The sequence below is a fragment of the Macaca thibetana genome, chromosome 1 (genome assembly GCF_024542745.1).
Source record: "Macaca thibetana thibetana isolate TM-01 chromosome 1, ASM2454274v1, whole genome shotgun sequence".
NCBI classification, from domain to species: domain Eukaryota; kingdom Metazoa; phylum Chordata; class Mammalia; order Primates; family Cercopithecidae; genus Macaca; species Macaca thibetana.
Genome location: NC_065578.1, coordinates 32,716,618 through 32,733,726, shown reverse-complemented (window position 1 = coordinate 32,733,726; position 17,109 = coordinate 32,716,618). Strand labels below are relative to the sequence as shown.

The window sequence follows — 17,109 nt, the reverse complement described above, 5'->3', positions numbered from 1 at the left end:
CCCTCCTCACTGCTGAGATGCAAACCTGTATTGTAACAATGGGATGTAGCAGTAGGCACATCCCTCCCCACCTCCAAGGTCTCACGTGTCCACCAGAGAAATAGAGGAAAGCACACAGGCTTGTAAAGTTTCCACAGAGACATGATGTACAGCACTTCTGCTCTCATTTTATTGGTCACAGCAGTCACATGGCCTTGCATAACTTCAAAAGGGGTGGGCAATGAAATCCAATCACGTGCCCTTGAAAGAGGAATAGCTCTAATGACTACCTTAGGGGCTGAGGGTCTGGTTGCAGGAAGAGACAGGGGTGGTAGGAAAGAGGCAGCTGAGAGTGGGGAAGCCCAGGATGGGACACGTGGGCAGAGGCATAAATAACAGGATTTGCCAGACCAGAGACAGCCAGCAGCTGTGCCTAGGCCTCCCAGTGTCCTGTGGCATTCCCTGCCTTGGACTGTATTCATTCATCCTGTCATTAACTCATTTATTCATCCAACCAGTAATCATTGAGGAAGAACTGCATGCCAAGCACCATGCTAAATGCTGGGGATACCCAGTTGTATAACACAATTAACACATCCCATGCCCTCCTGGAGTTTACAGTGATGCAGGAAGTACCGGCGCCCTGAGCTGAGCATCTGAATTGTAGGGTCCTGGGGTTCTGACCCTTTCCAGGGCCAGATGTGAGGAGGTTGGCTGGATCTATGCCCCTGCCTCAGGCCTGACAGTTGAGTGAGGAACAAAGGAAAAGCACAGTGTGGCCCAAATATTAGCTGTACTTCAGCCCTTCTAGAATGACAAAGGGACTCTGCTTAAGGGATTCTTTTCATTTCTCCCCTCTGGCCTTTAATAACACTCCACATGATATAACTGGACCTACCCATAAAGATCCCAGTAGACAAAACTCACAGTTTACAGTTTATGTAATTTTCCATAAAAACAAAAACAATACTTGTTGCCTGACACATTTTATAGAGAGATTTGCTGTTTGTTTACTCATTTATCCCCGAGGAAAGCTGCTTCTCTTCCTTCTGTCCCCCCAGCTCCCTGCGGTGGTCACCTGACTTCGCCCAGCGGCACCATCCTCTCTCCGGGCTGGCCTGGCTTCTACAAGGATGCCTTGAGCTGTGCCTGGGTGATTGAGGCCCAGCCAGGCTACCCCATCAAAATCACCTTCGACAGGTGCTTGTGACCACAGCCTTGGGGGAGAGGGCAAGGGGGAGATTTTTACAGAGCCATGTGGGAGGGAATCCAGGGTGGATAGAGGACCAGTACCAATGCTGAAATGTCAGCAAGGTTGGAGAACACTGGACCAGACTGCCCTGGGTGGGGCAGACCTCACTGGCTCTGCCCTTGGGCTTGGTTTGTGCTGTTTAGATGACTATGGCAGGAGGGGTGAAGAGAAGGCTTGGGTACCATTTGGGATGTTAGAGCCCCCCTCCCCAGCCCCCAACGAGGGAGAGTGGGCAAACAGACACCATCAGATGTTAAAGCACGACACTGACATCTGACTAGCATTCTCCTGGAAATGTCCAGTGTGAGAAGGCAGCCCCCGACCTCTGCCCCAAATCCCGCTCATGTGCCCCGCTTCTAGCTCCCACCCTGGCTATGCCCCTTGGGTGGAGAACATAGCCACCTAAATGTGAAAACAAACTTCTTCCGGACAAAGTGTTCCTGGCCTGGAATAGCAGTCTGCAAACTTTTGTGTGAAGAGCCAGATGGTAAATATTTTAGGCTTTGTGGGCCACTTGCCTACTTGCATATCTCTGATGCATGTTCTGCTTTGCCTTTTTTTTTTTTAGCATCTCTTTACAAATGTAAAAACCATCCTTAGCTCTCCAGGCTATAGACCAGATCTGGCCCTGAGGCCTAGAATGTGTGTGCTGACCCATGGCCTAGAATGTTCTGATCTCCGTGAGGCTAGTCATTGTGCCTCTAGGTCTTAAGCTAGCTCACAGATCAGGCCACAGAGAGGATGAGAGCAGCTTCCGACCATGGAAGGAGGAGGAGGGATGTTAAATAGAGTGGAGAAGGTCCTTCTGCATCGCTAGTGAATGTGTGCAAATTATATTAAAAGATCCCAGCCTGCCAAAATCTGGTTATTGTGAAGCCCTGGGTCAGGCAGGGTTTTTGTCGTTTGCAAATTAATAAGGTTGGATTTCTCAAGAAGGCTTCATTTCTGTCATTTGGCAGATTCAAAACCGAGGTCAACTATGACACCCTGGAAGTACGTGATGGGCGGACTTACTCAGCGCCCTTGATCGGGGTTTACCATGGGACCCAGGTTCCCCAGTTCCTCATCAGCACCAGCAACTACCTCTACCTCCTCTTCTCTACCGACAAGAGTCACTCAGACATCGGCTTCCAGCTCCGCTATGAGAGTGAGTCTCAGTGGGTGGGCTCAGGAAAAGGGATGACAAGGTCAGCTCAGTTGGGTCAAAGGCCTCAGGACTATGCTGCACCACAGGCCCCTGCTTGGCCCCATCCCCATGGTGTTCTTGGCTACTCTGTGCCCTTCAGAAGGCCCTGCAGAAGGCACTCTGTTGCTCTCAGCATCCCTCAGGTCATGGGGGCTTAGAGTTGTTCACGACCTTCATACCAGGCCCTTGTGTGCAGACCTCATGGCCTCTTCTGTGTGCAGGTGATTGGATGTCGCCACGCTGGGCACTCTGGGGTCAGAACATTTGACTGACCATGAAGTTAACCCAAGATGGCATCTCACACCCACACTTGCCCTTCCTCGTCATCTTCCACATTCATCCCCTCAATTGAAAGCATCATTGTCACTTCAGTTCTCTGTAGACCAATATAGAAAGCTGGGGCTGTGAGCACCATGAGGACAAGGTCATTTTCTTACTCCTGTTGTATCCCAAAGCCTTACCATAGCACCTACCCCACTCTCAGCAAATACTGATGGCCACATTTCATGAGTCAGTAATTGGCAACTTCTGCCTTTAATAAACCAGGGCTCTCTACCCCCTCTTTGGAGTCAACTGGGGTCCCTCTGTGGTGACAGTGAGCTGTCTGTCCCAGCTGTGGCCTCTCTCTTTCAGCTATAACACTGCAGTCAGACCACTGTCTGGATCCAGGAATCCCAGTAAATGGACAACGTCATGGGAATGACTTCTATGTGGGCGCGCTGGTGACCTTCAGCTGTGACTCAGGCTACACATTAAGTGACGGGGAACCTCTGGAGTGCGAGCCCAACTTCCAGTGGAGCCGGGCCCTGCCCAGTTGTGAAGGTGAGGCACACCATGAGGGGGCGCTAAAGTAGCAGACTCCTCTCCTGCCACAGAAACACAGGTGCTCAAAAGGCCCCTGACTCCCTACCCCATACGAGGGTTGGGGTTTCGAGAGATGGGGGATGGGGTCCCAGGAGGATGACAGGGGTGCTCCCTGAGGCCCTCTGGTCTTTCACTGCCCTCTTCACTCCTTCTATAGCTCTCTGTGGTGGCTTCATTCAAGGCTCCAGTGGGACCATCTTGTCGCCAGGGTTCCCTGACTTCTACCCTAACAACTTGAACTGCACCTGGATCATCGAAACATCTCATGGCAAGGGTGAGTGTTTCGGCCCATAGCAGGCATTGGGATGTGAGTGGTCAGGGACCCAAGTTCCTCAGGTCAAGTTGACCTCAATGGGCATCTCCCTAGATAGTGACCTCTGGGCTTCGTCTGAACTTTTCTCACCAACAAGAAAACCTCCAGAGTCTTTTCATCTCTTTGAATGGTAGAACTTGTTCAATAAGTATTGTTGAGATTCTAAAATCTCCCTGCTGGAAGAGATCTTGGAGGTTACCAGCTATCCAATATCACTCAGTACAGGAACCTTCTCTAAATCACTCCCCACAAGATGGCAACACACCAGCTCAGCTCACCCTTTGCCTCAACATGCCTGGTGTGGGGAGGCCACCAACCCATTCAACAAATGGTCACCTACTATCATTTTTGCACAGATGCTTTCTTCTCCTAATAGTCTATTAGGTGTCTCTGAAAATGTTTTTCTTGTATTGCATCCTGGAGGAGCATCAGATACACCTGCTCCCTCTTCCTCACATTCACCCTTCAGATATTGAACACAGCGATCCCCTTCTTGCATAACTCAGCTCCTCCTCTGATGCCATCTTTCATATGGGTCACCAGCCTGCACTGCTGCCTCAGCTCCCCTAACATGAGTGACCTTTGGGAGTCCAAGTTCAAAGTAAAGGTGCTGGTTATAAATAAATATTAATGAACATATTAATACTCTTTTCTCAACAAATATGTATTCAGTGCCACCCATGGGGCTGACACTGGGGCTGGGCATCGGCAGTAACCAGGCAGATTTGGCTTCTAGCCTCAGAAGCTTATTGCCAAGTTCATCCAGAGTCATGGTTCTTGCAGTTTGGCAAATACACTAATGTTTAGGCCCAAGGCTAGAGGTTTTGATTTTCTATGTTGGCGGTGGAAACCAGGCATCTATGTTTTCAGAACACTTTGCCAGTAATTTTGATGCACGCTTTTAATTAAGAACCTCTGATCTAGAAGAATTAACATGCAGAAGAGCCAAGAAACAAATTTCAAAGGAAGATTAATCCTTCCGGATATTAAAACGTCATTATGAGCTAAATTAATGTTAACAATGTGGTATGAGTACAAGAGTGTACCTACAAATAAGACGTGGAGAATAGTTGTCCCGAAATAGATCCCTCCATGTGTGCACACACATGCCCATGTATGTGTGAGAGAGACTTTAGTATATGAGTAAAGTGTCATTTCAGATCCATTGAAGAAAGGATGGATTATGTAATAAATGGTGTTAAAACAGTGAGTTGAACCATTTGGAACAAAAGAAAAAAAAACATCTATACCTCAAGCATTTTCGAGCATTTAATCACATAAACTCCAGCACTAGAGGAACGTGAATCTCTAACCTCAGGTGGACATGTACTTTAAAGAGTAACAACAAAGGTAGAATCCATAAAGGCAAAGACTGCTATTAAAAAAAAAAAACTTTCAAAGGATTTAGGTAAAAAAAAAAAGAAAAAGAAAACTCCATAAAAATTCAAAGTCAAATACTACATAGAAAAAAAAATATTTGCAACATATGATTGACTAAGGATTAGCTACCAGACACACACAGAGTTCTTAAAAAGTTTCAAGATACATATGCCTAGCCAAACCAACCTGCAAAATGAGCAAAGCTATAAAGTAACACTTCGTAACAGAGGAAATACAAATGAAAAATCATTGACCTCATTGATAATGAAACAAGTGTAATTTTAAAAGGGAAATAGCATTTCCCTTTTGAAGTCATCAAAGAAAACTGTAACAGTCTGGGGGATAATGTGGACCCTGGAATACTATTGACTGCTGACACTGTGTGAAATGGTTCAAGCATTCCAGAGGGTGACTTGGTGATGTGAATCAAAAGCCTTGAAAATATATTGTAAGGGACTTAGGAATCTGCAGATTTTGGTATCCAAGGGTGGTCCTGGAACTAATCCCCTGCAGATACAGAGGGACAACTGTACCTGCCTTTGCACCCAGCAATTCCACTTTCTGGAATTTATCTGAAGAAAATAAGTAAAACTCTACATCAAGATTTAGCTGCAAAGATTTCCCCTGAAACCTTACGTATTATACTGAAAAATTAGGAACTATTAAAATGTCCATCAATAAAGAAATGTTAAATAAAGATAGGGTATGGCCATAGAATAAAATACTAGGCAGCTGCTAAAAGGAATAACGTGAAAGAATATTTAAAGACCTACAGGGGTGGTTGCAATACTTTGTTAAGTAAAAAAAATAAGTTTGCCACAAGAATATATTTAGTTTAAAAGACATCCTTGTTTGCATAGAAAACAGCCTGAAAAAATATACCCCAAGATGTTTCTCTTATTTTCATCTTTTGGCTTCTTCCTAATTTTGAGCAATAAACACATTACATCTAAAATATACTATTTGTATAACAAAGAAAATTTGAAAGAAAAGTCATTTATAGTCCCACCACATGTACTTAAGTGTGTCACTTGGCCTTTACTAGGGCTGCCCTAGCCAGGGATAGGATGGCCTGGAGCTTACTGCATCAAGGCAAGACTAGCTGGGTGGTCAGGCTGAGGCCCAGGATTGTCCCCTTCTTCCCACAACATTGTTCCTAAGGAGGGGAGGGATGGGACAGTGTCCTTGTTCACCCTGAAGAGCTGTTTCCACCAAGCCTGGTCAGCAGAGACCATTGGAAAGAAAAGCAGCCCGTCACAATCCCTAGAGAAACAACCCCTGTCATTATGGTTTTCTCTGTGTCTGGGCATCTGTGATTATAAAGGTGTATGTTTTTCTATGAGTTTCTATGTGTGTGTTTTTGTCTGGAAGTCAATCAAGCTCACCAACTATTTAGCAAATGCTTATTTGATACTTGCACTACGCAAATTGCTAGGAAAACAGCTGAACAAGCCACTGTGCCATTGCCTGCCTTCAGGAAGTTTATGCTTTAGTGGTAGTAGACAGCCTAAACCAAGATCTCAGTATAGCATGACCAATGTGTGATAGAGCAGAGAGAGGTGTGAAAACTTCCCGAGCCCAACCCAGGGCTTAGGAAGGTGTCCTGGAGTTGAGACTTCAGCTGGTCTTCAAAGACGAACAATACGTAGCCATGTTGAAAGGTGCTCAGCAGAGAATCAACAAGAAATCATGGATGAATGACCAGATCACCTCTTCCTTAGAACCACTTAAAGCCATCACCGAATTCTTAGCATAGATCCCCAAATTATAAAATCGCTAGGCCAGGCACGGTGGCTCACACCTGTAATCCCAGCACTTTGAGTGGCCAAGGCGGGTGGATCACCTGAGGTTGGGAGTTCGAGGCCAGCCTGACCAACATGGAGAAACCCTGTCTCTACTGAAAATACCAAAAGAATTAGCCAGGCGTGATGGCACATGCCTGTAATCCCAGCTACTCCGGAGGCTGAGGCAGGAGAATTGCTTGAACCCAAGAGGCGGAGGTTGTGGTGAGCCGAGATCACGCCATTGCACTCCAGCCTGGGCAACAAGAGCAAAATTCCATCTCAAAAACTAAAAAATAAAATAAAATAGCTAGCACAGCCTCATAGTCCTTACCTTTCTCAGCCTCATTCTGAGCCTCTAAACTAAGTTCTAGCTACACAGAACTTCCTTCAGTTTCTAGAACTTGCCAGGCTTCCCTTCTCCTCTAGAGCTTTGCACATTTTTACAATGTTCTTCTCTCTGGAGCACTTCCTCTCCCCAAGCAAGGGGAATGGGAATCTCTACCATCGCCCTTGCCTGGCCATCCCTTCATCCTTCTGAACCCCCTTCCTCTAATAAGCCTTCCCTGACCCCGTCTCCCCAGCTCTGCATCTGGATTGGGCTCTTCTCCCCTGGGCTCCCATAGCAAGCATTCTGTACCTCCACGATTTCAGACTTTGCTCCACTATAGAGAACTTGCATTTTCATCATCAGTCTCCCTGACAGACGAGGAGTTCTGTGAGAGATCGGTCTGTCTTGTTTCCTGCAGTTTCCCTGGCTTCTGGCTGTATGCCTGGCACATAAGGAACTCAAGAAGCATTTGGTGATATGAATCGAATTGAACTGAGCCCAGGCCCTTCTCCAGAGGGCATTCTTCGTTCTCTGTTTGTAAGAGTATCTCGGGTTAACAGACCTATTAAGCTGCTCTCTGTGATTGCTCCCTAAGAGGCAGCACTATGGCTCAGGAAACTCAAAACTCTGTGAAATGTGAAATCATTCAACTTGCCACCTGCCCAGTCCAAGGGAACAGCCAATTCAGGAATCCTGAGAATGTGCCCTTGCTGAAACCCTAGAGCTGACACCTTTTAACCCATGAGGCTGTCCAAGAGTTAGATGAGTTGAGCAAAGGGAACACCTTCTGTTGCACCCCTACTGTGTGCCAGCCACTGTGCTGCGTGCTCTGCACATGCTTTCCCAGTTATGCCTCACTTCAGGGGTAAATGTCACCTGTAAGAGAGATATTATCGCCTACATATTATAGTTGAAGAACCTGGAACTTGGGGTGTTAAGCAACCTTAGCCAAGACCTTTTGATCCAGGTGTGTCTTACCCCCAAGTGCATGACTTTTCCACTGCCCTGCTCTTTCCACTCCTATGTGGTGTTGATGTCATTGGTATGATTCTGCATGGTTCATTCAAGTGAAGTATTTGTTTGTAGGTCCATCTGTCACATCAAATCTGGATTCAAACTCCAACATGGGGCCTCTGTATTTCTGCGGACAATGTCTTCATTTTCACACAATGGCCCAAAAAGCCCCAGGCAATCAGCACAGCTGGGAAACCCAGAGGTTTCATCTCAGATATTTGCTCATCCTTAGAATCCCAGCCAAATGTGTACCCCTTTGGAAGGGGTCTATTTGCATGCTAGAATAGAGTGCAAAGTGTGGTGCTTAATCAACTTGTTTCCACCTGTGACTGGGTCTCACCCACTCTCCACCCAACTCCATGTCCTAGGTAGGAGGGAAAGGACATATATTTCCTAACCTGTATAGACTGAGAGCAGTTTTCTCATTTGCAGACGTGTTTATGTGTCAGGAGTATAGCATGCATGTGGGCACATGCACCCACAAGCCTTTTCACATCAAGGATCTTGACCCCCATGAAGCCTTCCCAACCCTTGAGGCATAGTTCCCCACTTTTCCTCCGTGTCCCACTCTGGATTCTCACTAGTAGTGATTTGTCTGTCTTCTCCACTAAACTGGGAGATCTTTCTCAGTGCTTAGCACAAGGCCTGGCACTTGGTAGGTGCTTAGGACTTGATGCATCTCAGTTGCCTGGAAACAGGGTATTTACAAGCTGCATCTCTGGTCCCATCACTTCTGTTGGGTTCTGTCTCCTCCATCTCCATCTACAGAAGCCCAAATCCTCCAGGATCACCAGCTTCTATCAACAGGGAGTCAAGGATATAAAAACCTTTAAAATGCTTTAGCATTAGAGGCTTGGCCCCAACCATCATTTATAAAAAATGTAGCAGTAATTATCTAGAGAAGTATTTATCAAATTTTAAGTGCCTATAAATCATTTGGGATCTAAAGAGCATGCAGATTCTGATTCAGTAGGTCTTCAGTGGAGGCCAAAGACTCTGCAATTCTAGTAAGTCCTCCTGGTGCTGACCATACTGCTGGTTCATGGACCATACTTTGAGTAGAAAGTGGGATCACACTTGGAGTGGCAGGTGGGTCCTAGTCTAACATGTTCCTGTCCTGGCACCATCCACAACACATAGTCTCATAGGCTACTCACTTGGTTGATTCTGCATGGTTCATTCAAGTTAAATATTTGTATGTGCATCTGTCACATCAAATCTGGATTCAAGCTCCAACATGAGGCATGCCCATGTGCGTGACCACGCACTTACACACATGCCCCACCAAACACAACTGCCACCTGGACAAGTTCTAGAATTGCTTTGGGTGTTAAGACCATACTGCTCTACAACTTCCCTCACTCCCTGATCCCTTACCCTTCCTGGCTATTCTTACTACCTGCTCTCTTTCTGTAGCCTGAGAGGCCGCACCCTGGAGTAGCTGGGAGCATGGCCTCTGCAGTCAGATTGCCTTAGTTCACATCCCAGCTCTACCACATACTAGCTGGGTGACCTTGGACAGATGACTTCATCTCTTTGTGCTTCCATTTTCTTGGGTGTAAACTGGAGATTATAATAATGTACCCATGCCAGAGTGTTCCTGGTAGAATTAAATGAGTTTTCCTATCTCCCTTCCAAGGGACAAGAGCTGGCTATAGTGCAAGTAAAAGCAGTTAGGACAGCGACACTAAATATTTAGTGCTTGAAATGTTAATGAATATCATTACTTTGATTTTATTTTATGCTCTTAACCTTTCCCATTACTGAAGCTCCCTCCTCCTTCTTTCCAGCTCTCTGACTGCTCTTGGACCATCTCCCCCATCACTCCTCCTTTGCCCAGTCTCCTATTCCCTGTCACTTCTGCCCATGCTTCCATTCACCCCTTCTCCGATTCTCACTCTGCCCTCTCTCTCCTAGCCCTCTTCTCCATGCTTGTGGCTTCAGATATCAACGATTTGCTGGTGACTTCCAGATCTACCTCTGTAGTCCCCACTTAATCCTGAACTTCCAAATCTGTCCTTCCAGTGGCCCACTAGCTCTCACTGCTTGCATGCAGAAAAGGCTAAGTCCATTACACTTCTACAACCCACACCTCCCTCCTATCTGCCCTTCCCCAGGTAACAGAAGACATCACCATCCTCCAGATGGATGTGCCACCAGATGTCATGTCATTTCCCCTTTGCATGAAATGCCTGCTGTCTTGACCACCCTGCCCCGACCCCTGAGGACTCATGGCCATCTCCTGCTTTTGCTCTTTCTGCCAAGCCCCATCCTCTCCCAGTGCAGAGCAGCCACCAATATAACTGATCTCCCTACCTCCTCTCCCTCCACTTCATCCTCTTTACAGCCACCAACATCTTGCTAAAACTGAGATCTGGTCCACTCTGGATAGGAAGCCTTCTCATTGCATCCAGAAAAATCTTGGGTCTGGCCCCCATCTACCTATCCAACTTCAATTCCAGGACTAGCCACACCCAGCTGCTGTTCAACAAACCTGGAATCAACAGTCCCTTTACATATATGGGTCTCCTGCCTACGACACTCTTTCTCCCCTTACCTGGTTAATTCCTATGCATCCTTTTAAGATCCATGTCAAATGTTTACTCCTTGGTGAAGCCATCCTCCACCTGCCTCTTCCTGCTGTCAACTGCTTTCTGTTCTGCCCCCCATGGCATGCTGAGCTACATTCATTCCAGCACTCAGCACTCTGTATTGCAGCTATTTGTTTAATGCCTGGTATATCCCCTTGCACCTAACCCTGGATCCTAGCCCATAGTAAAGACTCAACAAATACACAAATGCTTGTTGAATTAATTAATGAATGTCTCTAAAGCATTCTCATAGGTGGAGCCATAAATCTCTCTTTTAAATTTTGACAACTGTAAAAAGGTGTTCTTCTCCCTGAATCTTTGGGCACTTGTGTGTTCAGGTTCCTTCATTCAGATTCACCTGTATGGTTTATCGATGCGTGCTTGTAGTCATACACACAGATAGACATTTGCAAACTGGAAATGTTTGTGTAGATCCTGTCTAGCAGCTAAGGTGCTCCAGCCATCTCGCCATCACCAACCTGACCTTCTGGTTTCTTGGCAGGTGTGTTCTTTACTTTCCACACCTTCCACCTGGAAAGTGGCCACGACTACCTCCTCATCACTGAGAACGGCAGCTTCACCCAGCCCCTGAGGCAGCTGACTGGCTCTCGGCTGCCAGCTCCCATCAGCGCTGGGCTCTATGGCAACTTCACTGCCCAGGTCCGCTTCATTTCCGATTTCTCCATGTCATATGAAGGATTCAACATCACTTTCTCAGGTAAAGAGTGTGAGGGTCCCTGAGGGGAAGAGACCATGGAGCTATTCACTCTCTCCTTCTGCTGCCAGTCTCTGGTTTTCCTAGCAGATGGGTATTACTCCACTCTCCAGTCCCTGGGAAATTGACCTCAGTGCTTCAGCAAAAGATGCTTGGGTTGGACCCAAGTAAGAACTTCCCTATAATGGTCTTGGAAGGAGTTAGCATGATCATTGAGGATTCTCCTTCTATAAAGGTGTTTAGGATTTGCTCTGTACATGGCCCACCTAACTGGATGAACTAGAGGACTTCACAAAAGACCCCTCCTACCTTAGTTATTCCAGATTTTTCTTCTGATTCCACTTCCATATTCCCAACCCCAGCAATATGAAAAAAAAGGGGGTTTGAAATTAACATATTGGAGTGATTTAGTCTCGTTTGGGATCTTTTTCATCAATGTTAATTTTATAGTAATAGATAGTTATCTCTGTGTTTAGGGATTTGGAAAAGAAAACGCTTTTATTTGGCATTCAGGGAGGAAAGAGGACCCTTGGCTCCTCTCGTACCGAGCCCTTCGCCATTCTTATCCCATAGTACCCCAGAGTACCTCCCTCCACCTTTCTCACCCACGGCCAGGGGTATCACATGGATGCCTCCTGGAATGGACAAGAGGTATTCAGCTTCTAGGAACTAGGGTGTGGCCCAGCTTAGTCCCCTGTCAGCCCTCCAATGCAGAAGTCACCTGTCACATCCCTGGGTTTGCTTGGCCAATGGGACATATCCAGCCAGTGAGACTCAACCCTTATGAGAGAGACCCTCCTTCTTATCACACAGCCCTGGAGGACTGCATCCTGAAGGGAGAAGCCCTTGCAGACAAGGGACTAGTCACGTCTATGCTGTCACTAGAGGCCCTAGGCAGGGCTTTGGCCCATAAATGCCACCGGTCATGCTTGCCGTCTGCTAAGTGCCAACATAGCCGAGACATGGCTTCTAGTCAGGCATTTGGAGTGTCTTCCCCAGTGGGAGTTGCCTGAGGCTGGGTCATGTACTCTGACCTTCTAGAATCCGCTGGTTGAATTTATCTAGTTTGGTGCCCAGAGAGAAGGAAGCAGGAGAGCCTGTGAGCCCCAAGGCACAGGTTTAAAACAGAGATGAAGGGACAGCACAGAGAAGAGCTGAGTGCTGAGGATCCTCAGAAATCCTCCTGGGAAGCCTGTCTAGGAAACACTGTGCCCTTTCCCACTGCTCACAGGAGTGGGTGCAGACCGCCCACCCTGACCTCCCCATGCTTCTCTCTGCCTCCCTATGCTTCCCCGTGCTTCTCTCTGCCTCCCTATGCTTCCCCATGCTTCTCTCTGCCTCCCTATGCTCCCCGATGCTTCTCTCTGCCTCCCTATGCTTCCCCATGCTTCTCTCTGCCTCCCTATGCTCCCCGATGCTTCTCTCTGCCTCCCTACGCTTCCCCCTTCTCTCTGCCTCCCTATGCTTCCCCATGCTTCTCTCTGCCTCCCTATGCTCCCCGATGCTTCTCTCTGCCTCTGCTCCCCTCGGGGTCTCACTTCTCTTTTGTGGGCCAGTGTCACCTTTTGTGGGCCAGTGTGCGCATGCCCTCTTCTCTGTCTTTCGTTGTCCCTGGCCCTTTCCCCCTGGCGTTTTGCCCGTGCGTTCCCATCTCCCCACAATGTCTCTGAGCCCAGATCTCCTGCTGCCTTTCCAGAGTATGACTTGGAGCCCTGTGAGGAGCCTGAGGTCCCAGCCTACAGCATCCGGAAGGGCTTGCAGTTTGGTGTGGGCGACACCTTGACCTTCTCCTGCTTCCCCGGGTACCGTCTGGAGGGCACCGCCCGCATCACGTGCCTGGGGGGCAGACGGCGCCTGTGGAGCTCGCCTCTGCCAAGGTGTGTTGGTAGGTGGTCACGTGCTTTCATTTTGCTTCACTAATGGGGTGGGACAGATTATAGTCAATTGATGTGAGGTGGTGGATGGCACACAGTCCAAGAGGCTGACTTAGCCCACACTTAGCTGCGGTGGGACCCGGGGCAGGGGACCTAACCTCCTTCCGCTCCAGCCTCCTTATCTGTAAAATAGGGATGGCAATCCCTGCTTCATCAGGCAGTTCTGTATAAACTAAAGTGACCTTTCCAAAGTAGGCCCACAGTGGGCACTCACATGAAGTTGACTTCAGTACTCTCACCTCCCCACCCTCAGCACACAGACCCATGGCTTAAGGATGCCTCTTGCCGAGGAATCTGGATGGGCACCAGGTGAGCCTGTAGGAGGGAGTGTGACGTTTGCCCAGGGGGAGTCCCCATCTGGTGGAGTAGATAGCTGCTTTTACTAATCCAATGGCGGTGCTCACTCTTATAGACACCTTAGGAAGACTTCATCCATTCAGCAGGGGAGGACAAAAGGAACAGGGCGGGGTCATGTATAGAGGACCCACTACATGTCAGGCATCTGCTAGGTTCTGAAGATACAAAAGTGGACGAAACAGAGACATTCTCCACTCGTGGCCCACATTCTGGTGGTGGGGACACAGGCTGTGACTATGTAGATGTGTGATGTGACAGGCAGTGTTCGGGCATACAGAGAAAAATTAAGTCAGCTTAGAAAGTGCTGGAGCTAGGGTTGCTCTTTTATAGTGGTCAGAAAAGGCCTCTCTGATGAGTTGACATTTGGCCAGAGATGGATATCTGGGAGAAGAGAGAATAGAGGACCGAGACCCAAACCATGAGGATGCTCAGCATTTGGGGAACAGCTCAGAGGCCAGGCTGGAGCAAGCGGCAGGGAGAACAGGAGATGTGGAGGTTAGAGGCAGCTGTTGGAGGTTGGAACCGGGCCCTGCCTGCCTCCTTGCAAGAGCTTTAAAGAACTGTGTTTAGAGCGCTGTGCCCAGGGAGTAGGGGAAGCAAGTATTGTCCCCGGGGCAGAGTGATTGCTGTCTGTCCCTAATGTATGAGGCTCCTGGGTACCTGTTTGCTCAATCCTTATAATGTAGGGCTGGATAAAACACTAGCTGCATTCATGGAGTATTTTCCATGCTCACTGTTAGCCATGGACCTCACGTAAAGTGAAATATTATATAAAACCCCATAAAAATATACAAAACAGATCAAAGCAGCACTGCACTGACTGAAACGGGGACCAGCATCTCAAATGCTGGTGAGGTCAGCTGTGCCTGAGACAAGTCCATGGAGCCCGCAGGCTATGCCGAGGACAGCTTAGACAGGCTGGCAAGATGGGCCGGGCCCAGGCTGTGCACTCATGCAGGCCAAGGTGGGGTCACGGCTCTGCCACTTACCAACGCTTAGATCTCAGGCAGGCCAGCAAACCCCCTCAGCCTCAGCTTCCTCATTTATAAAACAGAGATAACAGCATCCAACTCACAGGCTTTACTCTACGTTAGATGACATCATTTACATAAACCAAGAGGTGGCATATAATTATCATTTTGCCAATAACCTTTTAATCTGTATTTATCAATAACCAATTATTGTTATTCTGCCAATAACCTTTTACAATCTCAGAAAGGAAACATTAAAACAAAGCGCGGCAGAATTCTGTTTCTGAGCAATTAAATAACCCCAGAGTTTACTCCGTCTCCTATAACCATCCCCAAAGGCATCCACCCACCCTGATCTGGCCACACACGCTCAGAAACACATAGAACCCCACCGCCCACCCCAGGAAGGTTCAGTTCATGTCTGGCTGCTAGCAGCTCCTTTAGTCTCTGGGAAAACATCCTCAGCTAAATGGTTCTGGGGGAAATTCTTCTTGAATGGGATTAACCAGGACCACAGATGCACACAGCCCTTAAGCTCTTGCCTCATTGATCTCATTACATAAACTCATTCTTTAACTTATTATTCCAATTACTGTTTGTTCATGACACCTCACAATATTTTCATTATTACATTTGTCTTCTGTTTCACATGTTATTAATAATGCACAGTAATTATAATCACCTCTAATTACTACCAGCCCGGCTGCCGAGGCTCAGGTTGGAGGCATCTCGGCAATGCCCACCGGGGGCTGCTCCCAGTCGCCATGCAAATTGGATGATTTAGTCCACATAGTGCTACCAGGAACATTCCCAGCCGAGAAGGAGATGAACAGCCCTGGGCTTTAATTCATAGTGTGACGTGGGTGGCAGGGAGGGAGGTGACATAGCCCCTGACATCAGGGGCCCCTGAATTTGATGTCGAAGAGACAGTCCTGACCGCAGGGGACCCCAGTCTGCAGCAGGAGACATGGCCCTGTCCTTGGGAATCCCGGTGTGATGGAGAAGACCTAACCCTCTGCCTCAGAAGCCCCAGGCTGATGGATAAGGTATAGCCTCTGCCCTTCACGAGACCCCTTCTGATGGGGGCAACAGAAGTCATAGATGCCAGAATCAGCCGCAGCACTTTCCTGCGGATGTGACTGTTTGTTTCTCTGGAGCATTTATTTGTTTCCGTTTGTGCCTGTGTTTGGCTTCTCAGTGCATCTGTTCACCTCCCCTGTTACTCTGGAAACTCTCCCGGAAACAAGCGCCGCATCCCTCTGTCCCTCCTGTCCCCTCCCTGGTGCCCAGGACAAAGGCCTGACAGGGAGTCAGGACCTGGGGATTGGCCAAGGACTGGCCACATCTAAAGCTATCAGCCCCTCCTTGTAAAGGTGTCAGGCGTGTGGGAAAGAGGACGGGCTCGTGCTGGGGCAGAGATGGGGCATATAGCTCTTATGCAGGAGGCAGGGCCAGGAAGGAGGTCCAAAAACACACCAAAGCCCATGTTTAAGGGAAGCCAGCTGTCGAGAATTAGGCAGAGGGCAAGAGGCATCAGGAACCGTGAGGTTGCTGTGAGCCTCGGGCAGCTAACGCACGCTTCCCATAAGCTTCTCAAGCTTTCTGCTAGTCCCAGAATGCAGGCAGTTAGGGCCCCAAATGGAAGCAGGTAAGCCATGTAGATTAACCTGGGACATTGGTGGAGAGGCTACTCTGTGCTAACCATTCCCCTATGTTTACCTATCTCATATATAAAATCTCACGCATTGATTCTACAGTCTTATGAGAATGCTATTATTGTCCAGATGAAGGCAGATGAAGAGACTAAAGTTCAGAGAGTTTACACAATGTGTCTAACTCCAAAGTCCACGATCATCCCACTGCACCACAGGCCTCTGCCTGGATGGAAGGGAAAGGTAGTATCTCAGAGAAAATGGAGAGATGCTTCAGAAGGCTGCCCATGTGATATGACTGAGTAATAAATGTTTACATATGCATGGCCCTAAGCAACTCTCCCTCCCCTGCACAAATCCCCACCCTCATCTGAGATCATCAAAGAAATGTACACATGCTGGAAACGTCTGTGTAAATTATCAGCAGCCACTGCCCCCAGGGAGCCTGTCCACCGCTGTCCCTTGAGTTTTATGAGCCATCGCAGCACATTCATCATATTTGGAAGTTTTGCAAACAGACTAAGTTTAAAAGTACTGTAAAGTCAGATTTCTTCTCCGAGAGAAACAAATGAGGCCTTATATAAAGCCTTAGGAAACTGAAGCTGGTCCTGAATTGAGCAGAATGCAGGGAGGAGGGTCCATTGAGAAAAGCCGGGACTTGGTGGTGGGACATATGGCCCCCAACTTCAGAGGACTAAGGAGCAGCCTTGGGGACAAGAGAAAACACAAGACATATAACTAAGCCCATGAGCAGTTCAGCTCTGAAGGTTTCCATGTGCTCCATCTATG

The 17,109-nt window shown here is 47.9% G+C and overlaps 1 protein-coding gene across 1 annotated transcript in view; it reads left to right on the top strand.

Moving 5' to 3' along the window:
- CSMD2 (CUB and Sushi multiple domains 2) overlaps nt 1-17,109 on the top strand; it is a 653,486-nt gene that overhangs the window by 442,740 nt on the left and 193,637 nt on the right. Inside the window, exons 16-21 of the mRNA XM_050747220.1 lie at nt 1,041-1,179; nt 2,191-2,378; nt 3,051-3,239; nt 3,439-3,555; nt 11,194-11,409; nt 13,103-13,291. Coding sequence (XP_050603177.1) covers nt 1,041-1,179; nt 2,191-2,378; nt 3,051-3,239; nt 3,439-3,555; nt 11,194-11,409; nt 13,103-13,291 — 1,038 coding nt within the window. The remainder of the gene's footprint in view (nt 1-1,040; nt 1,180-2,190; nt 2,379-3,050; nt 3,240-3,438; nt 3,556-11,193; nt 11,410-13,102; nt 13,292-17,109) is intronic.